Source organism: Nerophis ophidion, linkage group LG12 (genome assembly GCF_033978795.1).
Source record: "Nerophis ophidion isolate RoL-2023_Sa linkage group LG12, RoL_Noph_v1.0, whole genome shotgun sequence".
Lineage (NCBI taxonomy): Eukaryota > Metazoa > Chordata > Actinopteri > Syngnathiformes > Syngnathidae > Nerophis > Nerophis ophidion.
The window spans coordinates 49,959,372-49,972,287 of NC_084622.1; the positions used below are offsets into that span (position 1 = coordinate 49,959,372).

General features: G+C 40.9%; 1 protein-coding gene across 1 annotated transcript in view; it reads right to left on the reverse strand.

Moving 5' to 3' along the window:
- Positions 1 to 819: 819 nt before the first annotated feature.
- LOC133562846 (NT-3 growth factor receptor-like) overlaps positions 820 to 12,916 on the reverse strand; it is a 98,473-nt gene continuing 86,376 nt past the window's right edge. Inside the window, exons 17-18 of the mRNA XM_061916653.1 lie at positions 5,771 to 5,929; positions 820 to 2,169 (exon numbers count right to left, since the gene is read on the reverse strand). Of these exons, the coding sequence (XP_061772637.1) occupies positions 1,984 to 2,169; positions 5,771 to 5,929 (345 nt within the window). The 3' untranslated portion in view covers positions 820 to 1,983. The remainder of the gene's footprint in view (positions 2,170 to 5,770; positions 5,930 to 12,916) is intronic.

A 12,916-nucleotide genomic window follows, 5' to 3' on the forward strand; every position in this document is an offset into this window, starting at 1 on the left:
TATTGATACTATGCTATAATCTGGCTCATTACCAGTTTTACAGTGGATTGTTGAACTACTTTGTAAAGAATGAAAGAAAATGAATAACTTTCAATCAATCAATCAATGTTTACTTATATAGCCCTAAATCACTAGTGTCTCAAAGGTCTGCACAAACCACTACGACATCCTCGGTAGGTCCACATCAGGGCAAGGAAAACTCACACCCAGTGGGACGTCGGTGACAATGATGACTATGAGAACCTTGGAGAGGACGAAAGCAATGGATGTCGAGCGGGTCTAACATGATACTGTGAAAGTTCAATCCATAATGGATCCAACACAGTCGCGAGAGTCCAGTCCAAAGCGGATCCAACACAGCAGCGAGAGTCCCGTTCACAGCGGAGCCAGCAGGAAAACATCCCAAGCGGAGGCGGATCAGCAGCGCAGAGATGTCCCCAGCCGATACACAGGCAAGCAGTACATGGCCACCGGATCGGACCGGACCCCCTCCACAAGGGAGAGTGGGACATAGGAGAAAAAGAAAAGAAACGGCAGATCAACTGGTCTAAAAAGGGAGTCTATTTAAAGGCTAGAGTATACAAATGAGTTTTAAGGTGAGACTTAAATGCTTCTACTGTGGTGGCATCTCGAACTTTTACCGGGAGGGCATTCCAGAGTACTGGAGCCCGAAATGAAAACGCTCTATAGCCCGTAGACTTTTTTTGGGCTTTGGGAATCACTAATAAGCCGGAGTCCTTTGAAGGCAGATTTCTTGCCGGGACATATGGTACAATACAACCGGCAAGATAGGATGGAGCTAGACCGTGTAGTATTTTATACTTAATTAGTAAAACCTTAAAGTCACATCTTAAGTGCACAGGAAGCCAGTGCAGGTGAGCCAGTACAGGCGTAATATGATCAAACTTTCTTGTTCTTGTCAAAAGTCTAGCAGCCGCATTTTGTACCAACTGTAATCTTTTAATGCTAGACATGGGGAGACCCGAAAATAATACGTTACAGTAGTCGAGACGAGACGTAACAAAGGCATGGATAATGATCTCAGCATCTTTAGTGGACAGAATGGAGCGAATTTTAGCGATATTACGGAGATGAAAGAAGGCCGTTTTAGTAATGCTTTTAATGTGTGACTCAAAGGAGAGAGTTGGGTCAAAGATAATACCCAGATTCTTTACCTTTGAATACTTTCAATAAAGATAAGAAAAACAAAGACATTACAAACAAAAACTCATTCTGAATGAGTCGGATTAGAGTAGACTTCAAGCTGCATCAAATCTTTGTCTTTTAGTACTTTGTGGTCGGGATGACGTCATCTTCAATATTTATTCAGTTTATCGAAATATTTGACAACAAGTACTTTGGCTTCCACAGTTAAATAATGAATAATAATTTCTTCTTTCCTGCTTTTTTACGTGGCTTTCTTGGCCATGCCAGCATTGTGTTTCTGTGAAAGGTGTGTTCTTTTCAGCTTGCTTCTCTACCTCAGCAATACCACCTTAATTTGTAATGTAACTTTATGATCTGACCGGTGTGATATCGTTTCAGCCAAGCAGCTTTTTAGACACCCACCCACTTTGATTGCAGAAAGCTGGTCATGTACTGAATCATCTTGTTGTCCTCCTGTAATATTGGCTTAACCGGTAACCATAAAGCCTATGTTTAAGTTGGAGCATTGTTCATGGGACTCTACTGCTCCAATTTGTGGCCACACAATGTTAAGATATTTAAGTTTCACTCCTGAAAGATGGGAGTAAAAACAAAAGTGTTAAAGTTTAAATCAAATCCATTATTATTAAGAACTTATCAAACAAAAGTTTTAGTATGAGGTGGCAGCTAAACATTCTTTCCCAGCAAACTCAACTGAAATTAAAAGTGTTAGTACACAATGTGTGGCACTATGATATGAAAAACAACCAGTTTTGTGTGTGTTGTCACAATACACAGTACACTTGTACTCTCATTCCTCTTCAAGTGCTTCTGTTTCTAACCAAGTATGTCCAGATAAACCGGCGTGGCCTTCATTAGCAATAACAGAGTCTTCTGAATTTCCTTCATGTGAAGACGCTGTTGTGGTTCTCTCTGCCAGCAGCCAAGCATCACGTCATAGACTTCTTTGGGACAGAGCCGTGGGTGCTCCAGAACCTTGCCTTGAGTTATACATTCAATCACCTAAAAAAAAGAGGACACAATATTCAGATTATATATATACGTAGGGGTGGAGCTGATCAGCATTAATCATAGATTGGAACTGTTCCAATCCAACCTGCGGAGATTTCCGATTCCCATGTCTGTGGTATAATGTTTGCTGGAATGATTTCACAAGTTCACAAACGAGCTGGCTGCAAACTGTGGAATGGCTTTTGAAAACGAAGGTGTCTCAATTAGACATGGACACAGCCCCCTCTAATGTCTGTCAAGATGTTTTAAGGTGGAAAAAAGGTTTGCGTCAACAATCCTTCTATTGAGCAAAACTGATTACTGCCAGCCTTCTGTCGAAATCAGCTTCTTATCGAAAAACAGCTACCAGTTGCATAATGCAATAGTGACATCTATCCATCTATCCTACGTCCAAATATGATACCTTCAAAATAACAAATAACACTCCTACTGAAGAATTTAAAGTTTTTTCGGACTGTAAGGTGCATGTGGAGGAGGGCATTGCCAGCGCGCCTCCTACAGGAATGGGGTGTGTATGGCCTGGCCTCGAAGCCAGCGGCTTGCCCAACAGTAGATTGCCCAGCTGGGTCTAATTATCTAATCAACTGTCGCCATTATTACTGGTACGAGACACGTTGTTGGAGTTGGAGCCAGAGAGAGAGAGACACACACACGGATGAGAAAGAGACTGCCGGAAAGCAATTCTGACCTGTATATGACAATAAAAGACGTGGTGAACCCTGACCCGAGAGAGAAAACTCGACAGTACGCCTTATAACCCGATGCGCCTAACGTAGAGAATAATTCTGGTTTTGCTTACCGACTTCGAAGCTATTTTATTTGGTACATGGTGAAATGATAAGTGTGAGCAGTAGATGGCAGTCACACATAAGAGGTATGTGCAGACTGCAATATGACTCAAATAAACAACACCAACCAAGGTGAACCACGTAAATAAGACCGCCCACAAAACGGCACATCCTGAAGTGACCGTCAGAAAACGGCTTGAAGATTTTTCTGTAAAACATCATCTATTCAAAGTTTTGACCAAACAACCACCATTTCATGTTACGCAGACAACAAGGAAGTGTTTTAAATTTAGAAAAAAAATTATAATAATATAACTCCTTTACTGCGCCCTATAATCCGGTGCATCTTATATATGAAAAAAGATCCAAAATAGACCATTCATCCGCAGTGATGAATGGTCTATGATCCGGAAAATATGGTATACAGTATAATATAGAGGTAGTGCATTCTAATAGGCATATTTAGCAATGCTCCCACTACCAATTGGTTAAGGATAGACAAAAATAAGGAACATATTGACTACAACTTTGGACTTCAACTGAATAAAAATGTCAGACTCACGTTTGCCTCTTTGGGTCAAACTCTACCATGTAAGAAGATATCCGCTGACATAACGAAAGCAAAATACATCACTAAAGTCTCAAATTCCAAACGGCTCATTTGGAGCAAGTTTGGAAGAAGGCAAGATTGGTTTATGAATACTTCCTCCATGGTTTGATTTTATATTTTTTGGGATTTATTGAGATCATAAGCACACAAAATTAGGTGCCAGTAGGTAAGAACATTTTTATTTTGGATAAAAGGACTCCTTTAAGGGGAACTAAATGTGATCCCTGAAGAGGTACCTGTACATGTCTCAACTCCAACCCAAACATACACCACGCAGCTCAAGAAAAATGAGATTTGTTATATTTATTGTACACAGCAAAAATAGCTGACAAAAATATATGATAAAAAGATTAGATTTTAGGAAAAAAAATACTGAAAATTCGTAAAATTATCTGTCCATGTTTTAATTTTACTTGATAAGACATTCTGAATTAAGATTTGTATATCTAGGGATTAGCGGGACTTTAAGGTAGAAATAATTATTTTAGTCTGAAAACAAGCATTATTCAACTTGCAATTCTTAAATTAAGCATTTTATGGATGTTGTAATGTTGTAGAGCAGGGGTGCCCACACTTTTTCTGCAGGCGAGCTACTTTTCAATTGACCAACTCGAGGGGATCTACCTCATTTATATATATCATTTATATTTATTTATTTATGAAAGAGACATTTTTGTAAACAAGTTAAATGTGTTTAATGATAATACAAGCATGTGTAACACATATAGATGTCTTTCTTTCACAAAGACAAGAATATAAGTTGGTGTATTACCTGATTCTGATGACTTGCATTGATTGGAATCAGACAGTAATGATGATAACGCCCACATTTTCAAATGGAGGAGAAAAAAAGTTGTCCTTTCTGTACAATACCACATGAAAGTGGTTGGTTTTTGGCATCTAATTCATCCAGCTTCCATACACTTTACAAGAAAAACATTGGCGGCAAATTCCGTAGCTTGCTTGATTGACATTCACGGCACCCGAGGGTCTTGTGAGATGACGCTGGCTGCTGCCAGTTCATTATTATGAAAAAATGACAGAGAGGAAGGCGAGAAACACTTTTTATTTCAACAGACTTTCGCGCCGTCCCTTCCGTCAAAACTCTAAAGGCCGACTTCACATTTCCTATCTTCACAATAAAAGCCCTGCTTCATGCTGCCTGTGCTAACAAAATAAGAGTCTCGGAAAGCTGGCGTGCACAAGTGATGTGTACGCCAGCTTTCTGAGGGATCGATTGTGCACGCCAGTTTTCCGAGACTCTGTATTTAGTTAGCGCAGGCAGCATGAAGCAGGGCTTTTATTGTGAAGATAGGAAATGTGCAGTCGGCCTTTAGAGTTTTGACGGAAGGTACGGCGCGAGAGTCTGTTGAAATAAAAAGTGTTTCTCGCCTTCCTCTCGGTCATATTTTCATAATAATGATCTTGCAGCAGCCAGCGTCATCTCACAAGACCCTCCGGTAGCGTGAATGTCATTTAAGTGACGTCTTGGTGAAGATTGATGATCACTAATTTTTAGGTCTATTTTTTTAAAAGCCTGGCTGGAGATCGACTGACACACCCCCCGCGGTCGACTGGTAGCTCGCGATCGACGTAATGGGCACCCCTGTTGTAGAGTATTTAAAAGAGATTTTATGTGTGGGTAAAACCAAATTATCTTATTTGAATGGTTATTTTCTCAATTTTAACATTCTTAAACTGGAAAATAGATAACATATAAAAAAAAGATTATGAAGTCAAGTCAATAACTAAAAATAAGTTAATAGCCTAAAACTACGGAAATTATTTAAGCAAGTCACAAATAATTTGCAATATAAGTGTGCCAAATAATTTATAGTTGAAAATAATCTAATTGAAATGACTGTTGTAATTTCATTATTCTGGAAATATAAATGATATAACATTCATATTTTGTTATTATTATTATTATTATGTGAAGCTGGATAGTGTACATGTCAGGTTTTGGCTCACATGTTGTAAGGAATGCTCAGGGAGTTTGTGTGTTCTCTCAAGAACATTAAAAATGAGGGGGCACATTGGACATGGTGTAATAATACGTGTCTCCGTTTCAGAACTGATTAAACCGTTTGCAGCAAGCTAGCAGGAGGAACTGGGAATAATCTGGAGAAAAAAGGCAATTATATGACAGCCCTATTTAAAATCTGTACACATGTGCATGTAAGTGAAAATGTACCTCATTGTTGGCCAGCTGGAACCATGGTTGTTTGCCATGAGTGAATATTTCCCACAAAATAACTCCGAAGCTCCACACGTCGCTCTCTGTGGTGAACTTCCTGTACATGATACTCTCTGGGGGCATCCATCGAATGGGCAGCATCGTGTGACCTCCCACCTGTGTGCACATACCCATGCATGTGGTTTTTCAATTGTGTGATGTTGCTCGTTGACAATAGGAACCTTTACTGTCGACCTGGATAAAATACGGCCCATGGGCCGTATACGGCTCGTTAAACTATAAATTCGGCCTAACAGATGTTTTCAAATAATTTTGTTAAACCTTTTTAACATCCAAACTGTAGCCGACAATATATTGGGCTGTGGTGTTTCCAAAATTCCATAAGTCTTGAACGATAGAAATTGTTCCAAATAGGGTTATACTGGTAGTAATGAATCATATTAGGTACTATACCCACTCTAAAACGTACCGGAAATCTCAGGAAATATGTCCCTGGACACATGAGGACTTTGAATATGGCCACTGTATGATCCTGTAACTACTTGGTGTCAGATTGATATCCAAATATGTGGTATCATTCAAAACTAATGTAAATCGTCCAAACAAGAGAAGAATAAGGGATTATTACATTTTAACAGAAGTGTAGATAGAACATGTTAAAACAGAAAATGAGCAGATATTAACAGTAAATTAACGTGTATGAATAATTCATTTTCTACCACAAAATAATACAATGGAAAATGACACACTATGTTACTGCATACGCCAGTAACATATTGGTACCAATTAGTGCCAACTTACTAAGTGGTACTCAATTAGTAAGTTTGCTTACTTACTAATAAAAGACAATTATGTTCACTATTTGATTTAAGGACAAACTTGAAATAACAAACATTTGTTTAATGAACCGTACGATTCTTTTGTTAAAATAAGGCCAAAAATGCAATTTTTTGTGGTCCCCTTTATTTAGAAAAGTATCGAAAATTACCGAAAAGTACACACACACACGCACACGCACGCGCAAACACACACACACACACACACACACACACACACACACACACACACACACACACACACTCTCACACACACACACACACACACACACACACACACACACACACACACACACACACACACACACACAGAGTCCCCCTATATATATTTTTTCTATCAATATGGCCCCCAAGTAAAAAAAATGCACAGGTGTGCTCTGCTGTACCTACATATGTATGAACGTATATAAAAAACAATTAACACACACACACACACACACACACACACACACACACACACACACACACACACACACACACACACACACACACACGCACACTCACACACACACACACACACACACACACACACACACACACAGGCTTCTGGAAGCATTTTTTTCATCAAAATTGCCCAGGTCTGCTACATAATATTTAGTTCCGTCACAATCCATGTGACAATGTTGGGGGTTTTGTGTTGTTTGCCCTGTGTTTGGTGTTTCTTTCTGTTTTGCGCTCTAGTTTAGTTTCGCAGTGACTCCACCACTGTTTGTGAGAGCTGTTCCCTTCGCCTGCTTTTGATTAGTGATCAGGGGACTCACCTGCCTCCGATCACTAATCAGAAGGGTTAGTCTGCCATTGCTGCCTTCTTTGGGACATTGGTCTGTTGACTAATGTTCATGGTGTGTATTTAAATGTTTCTCGCCGAGTTCTAATTAAGGTCATGTCCACAAAAATGTGTATACTTTTAAAACACATACTTTTTTATGCATGTTGGCCTCTTGTCCACACGCAAATACGTCTTTTTGTTTTGAAAAACACTCCCTTTGTGATGAGACACTCCCAATGGCGGCAATTACAGTCAACTGTTTCAGATAAGACCTTTAGCTGATGGAACAACTTTGACAAGCAATGCTTTTTGCTTTGTGTTGTAAGATTATCTCATGTTTCTAACCTTTACGTATTTAACAACAGATCATGAAGTTGTTTACGTTTTATAACCACCCAGGCCACTAGAAAAAAAATGTTTCCTGGGCTACTTGTTGAAGAAAATGCACACCTCATAGCACATGTAATATATAGCTAAATTGATGATCAAATGTGGTGTAATTCCATTCGAGTTTGTTCAATTTTGTGCGGCACTTTAGGCACTTAAAATCCTTCATGATGTTTCTTGGGCTCCTTGTTATTATGCACTGAGTTTAAATATAATGTACACTTTACTGAACATGTAGTATATCACCGTATTGATGATTAAATGTTTTATAATTCAATGAGTGTTGGGCTTCACAGCAGCATGCACGCATATGAGCGCTTTAGGCACTTTCATCATGTTTCTTGGGCTCTGTGTAAGACTGGGTTGATTTTAAAGATAATGTACATGTAATTATACATGTAGTAGTATATTAAAATGAACATTATCACATTACCAGAGGCGTAATGCAACCAAGTCTGCTGTGGCTGTTTTTCCAGGCTTCTGATTAGACAAAATGTTCATGAAAGTGAGTGTATGCGTTTGCGTGTAAACTTTGAAGCTTTGAATCTATCCATCCATCCATTTTCTACCGCTTATTCCCTTCTGGGATCGCCGGCGCCTATCTCAGCTACAATCGGGCGGAAGGCGGGGTACACCCTGGACAAGTTGCCACCTTTGAATCTACACTTGTGTAAATGGAGATCGTTTTAACCCGGTATTTGGGTTGTCCCGATACCAAAATGTATTTTATTCGTAACACATTTACTTATTGGCCTTATTTTAACAGAAAATATTATGATACATTAAACATATGTTTCTTAATGCAATCAAAGAACAACGTTGGCTTTAAATAACAAAGCGAACATCCATCCATCTATCCATTTCTACCGCTTATTCCCTTTGGGGTCTCGGGGGGGTGCTGGTGCCTATCTCAGCTACAATAGGGCTGAAGGCGGTGTACACCCTGGACAAGTCGCCACCTCATCGCAGGGCCAACACAGATAGACAGACAACATTCACACTCACATTCACCCACTAGGGCCAATTTGGCTTAGCGAACATATTAGACAAATTATTTTAGTAGTAAGTAAGCAAACCGGACAAATACTTGTAATTGTGCTGCTGACATATGCAGTAAAATATTGTGTCAGTAGAGGTGGCTCGGGCATCTACAAAGAACGCCGCCGAAATGCTTTACTTATTGAATTGTTCTGGGCATGCCCAACCAGAAGAGACACCTACAGTAAGACATACTGAAGAAGGCATTGGCACGCCTCAGTGTTCCCCCACTGGAACTAAAGGAAAAGGCTGGAGACTAGGAAGTTGAGGCTGCCGCCGTGACCCAAAGACAGCGGAATAGACGGACCAGCTGTCTCTTCTGTTACTGTACAACAGGGGTGCCCACACTTTTTCTGCAGGCGAGCTACTTTTCAATTGACCAACTCGAGGGGATCTACCTCATTTATATATATCATTTATATTTATTTATTTATGAAAGAGACATTTTTGTAAACAAGTTAAATGTATTTAATGATAATACAAGCATGTGTAACACATATAGATGTCTTTCTTTCACAAAGACAAGAATATAAGTTGGTGTATTACCTGATTCTGATGACTTGCATTGATTGGAATCAGACAGTAATGACGATAACGCCCACATTTTCAAATGGAGGAGAAAAAAAGTTGTCCTTTCTGTACAATACCACATGAAAGTGGTTGGTTTTTGGCATCTAATTCATCCAGCTTCCATACACTTTACAAGAAAAACATTGGCGGCAAATTCCGTAGCTTGCTTGATTGACATTCACGGCACCCGAGGGTCTTGTGAGATGACGCTGGCTGCTGCCAGTTCATTATTATGAAAAAATGACTGAGAGGAAGGCGAGAAACACTTTTTATTTCAACAGACTTTCGCGCCGTCCCTTCCGTCAAAACTCTAAAGGCCGACTGCACATTTCCTATCTTCACAATAAAAGCCCTGCTTCATGCTGCCTGTGCTAACAAAATAAGAGTCTCGGAAAGCTGGCGTGCACAAGTGATGTGCACGCCAGCTTTCTGAGGGATCGCTTGTGCACGCCAGTTTTCCGAGACTCTGTATTTAGTTAGCGCAGGCAGCATGAAGCAGGGCTTTTATTGTGAAGATAGGAAATGTGCAGTCGGCCTTTAGAGTTTTGACGGAAGGTACGGCGCGAGAGCCTGTTGAAATAAAAAGTGTTTCTCGCCTTCCTCTCGGTCATATTTTCATAATAATGATCTTGCAGCAGCCAGCGTCATCTCATTTAAGTGACGTCTTGGTGAAGATTGATGATCACTAATTTTTAGGTCTATTTTTTTTAAAAGCCTGGCTGGAGATCGACTGACACACCCCCCGCGGTCGACTGGTAGCTCGCGATCGACGTAATGGGGACCCCTGCTGTACATAATACTTGACATGCCTCTGACACTGCCTGACAATATTGCACTTACACAAGATTGGTAAAACTATGTAAATTGTCATACATTTTTATTCTAACCGCTTATTCTGTTAAGTTCATAGCAAATGGAGAAAATAAGTATGGCAAGAACAGAACATTTAAACCAAATAGAGAACTCTACAGTAAAACACATTTAAGGCAACTATACTGGGTGAAATGAGTATAAAGGTGACTACATGGGCGTTTAGAGGGCTCTAGTGGAGTAAAAAAAAAACATTTATAGGAACAGGTTTTTTTATGTTTCAACTAGAAATATTTTATTTACCGAATTTTTCGGACTGTAAGTCGCAGCTTTTTAATAGTTTGGCCTGGGGTGCGACATATACATATTATGTGTGAAATTATTAACACATTATCGTAAAATATCAAATAATAATATTTATCTCAATCCCGGAAGAGACGAAGAAAATGTCAGCAATCGTCACACACACGTCACCCAATAAGAATTCGGCGGTTGTGGGTCAGGGCAGAAGTGCATTGTGGGTCATGATATGCTAACTGCTGTATGCTATATGCTACTGCCGTAGCTATTAAAATGGATAATTTCATCGTTGGCAGTAACTTATAAAAACTGATAAGGGCTGAACAAAAATGACACCGAAAAGTAAATCATGTACTGCAGATTACACAATATCAAATAATATTATTTATCCTCAGCCTTCCCGGTAAGGTTTATTCAGGTATACTGGAGAGGAGGCTACGCCGGATAGTCGAACCTCGGATTCAGGAGGAACAGTGTGGTTTTCGTCCTGGTCGTGGAACTGTGGCAGGGTTCTTGAGGGTGCATGGGAGTTTGCCCAACCAGTCTACATGTGCTTTGTGGACTTGGAGAAGGCATTCGAATGTGTCCCTCGGGAAGTCCTGTAGGGAGTGCTCAGAGAGTATGGGGTACCGGACTGTCTTATTGTGGCAGTCCACTCCCTGTACGATCAGTGTATGAGCTTGGTCCGCATTGCTGGCAGTAAGTCGAACACATTTCCAGTGAGGGTTGGACTCCGCCAAGGTTGTCCTTTGTCACCGATTCTGTTCATAACTTTTATGGACAGAATTTCTAGGCGCAGTCAAGGCGTTGAGGGGTTCCGGTTTGGTGGCCACGGGATTAGGTCTCTGCTTTTTGCAGATGACGTGGTCCTGATAGCTTCATCTGGCCGGGATCTTCAGCTCTCACTGCATCGGTTCGCAGCCAAGTGTGAAGCGACCGGAATGAGAATCAGCACCTCCAAGTCCGAGTCCATGGTTCTCGCCCGGAAAAGGGTTGAGTGCCATCCCCGGGTTAGGGAGGAGACCCTGCCCCAAGTGGAGGAGTTCAAGTACCTAGGAGTCTTGTTCACGAGTGAAGGAAATGCGGACGTTGTATCGATCCATTGTGGTGAAGAAGGAGCTGAGCTGGAAGGCAAAACTCTCAATTTACAGGTCGATCTACGTTCCCATCCTCACCTATGGTCATGAGCTTTGGCTCATGACCGAAAGGATAAGATCACGGGTACAAGCGGCCGAAATGAGCTTCCTCCGCCGGGTGGCGGGGCTCTCCCTTAGAGATAGGGTGAGAAGCTCTGCCATCCGGGAGGAGCTCAACGTAAAGCCGCTGCTCCTTCACATCGAGAAGAGCCAGATGAGGTGGTTCGGGCATCTGGTCAGGAAGCCACCCGAACGCCTCTCTAGGGAGGTGTTTAGGGCACGTCCAGCTGGTAGGAGGCCACGGGGAAGACCCAGGACACGTTGGGAAGACTATGTCTCCCGGCTGGCCTGGGAACACCTCGGGATCCCCCGGGAAGAGCTAGACGAAGTGGCTGGAGAGAGGGAAGTCTGGGCTTCCCTGCTTAGGCTGTTGCCCCCGCGACCCGACCTCGGATAAGCGGAAGATGATGGATGGATGGATGGATGAATGGATTATTTATCTCATTCGCGGAAGAGACCAAGAAAATATCAGCAATCGTCACACACACGTCAGCAACCGTCACATACATGTCAACCAATGAGAATTCGGCGGGGGAGGGTCATGGCAGAAGTGCAATGTGGGTCATGGAATGCTAACTGCTATATGCTACTGCCGTAGCTATTGAAATGGATCATTTCATCGTTGGCGGTAACTTATAAAAACTGGAAAGGGCTGAACAAAAATTGGACCGAAAAATAAATCATGTACTGCAGATTACAAGCTGGACGTAGTGAAATATGCAGCAGAAAACGACAAGAGGAAGCAGCGCATACCTTTGGAGTTGGCAGAGTTGTTTAGAAGCGACATCGAGGAAGAAAATTTCATCGGATTCATCGATTAGGAGTGACAGATTGTTTGGTAAAGGTATAGCATGTTCTATAAGTTATAGTTTTTTGAATGACTCTTACCATAATATGTTACGTTAACATACCAGGCACCTTCTCAGTTAGTTATTTATGCTTCATATAACCTACACTTATTCAGCCTGTTGTTCACTATTCTTTATTTATTTTAAATTGCCTTTCAAATGTCTATTCTTGGTGATGGATTTTATCAAATACATTTTCCCCAAAAATGCGACTTATACTCCAGTGCAACGTATATATGTTTTTTTTCTTTTTCATTATGCATTTTCGGACAGTGCGACGTATACTCCGGAGCGATTTATAATCCGAAAAATACGGTATTAATAATGTCCTTACTTTGTAGAAATGTGTTTATTGCTGTCATGTCCTGTCCCAATTAGGCGTGATAAGC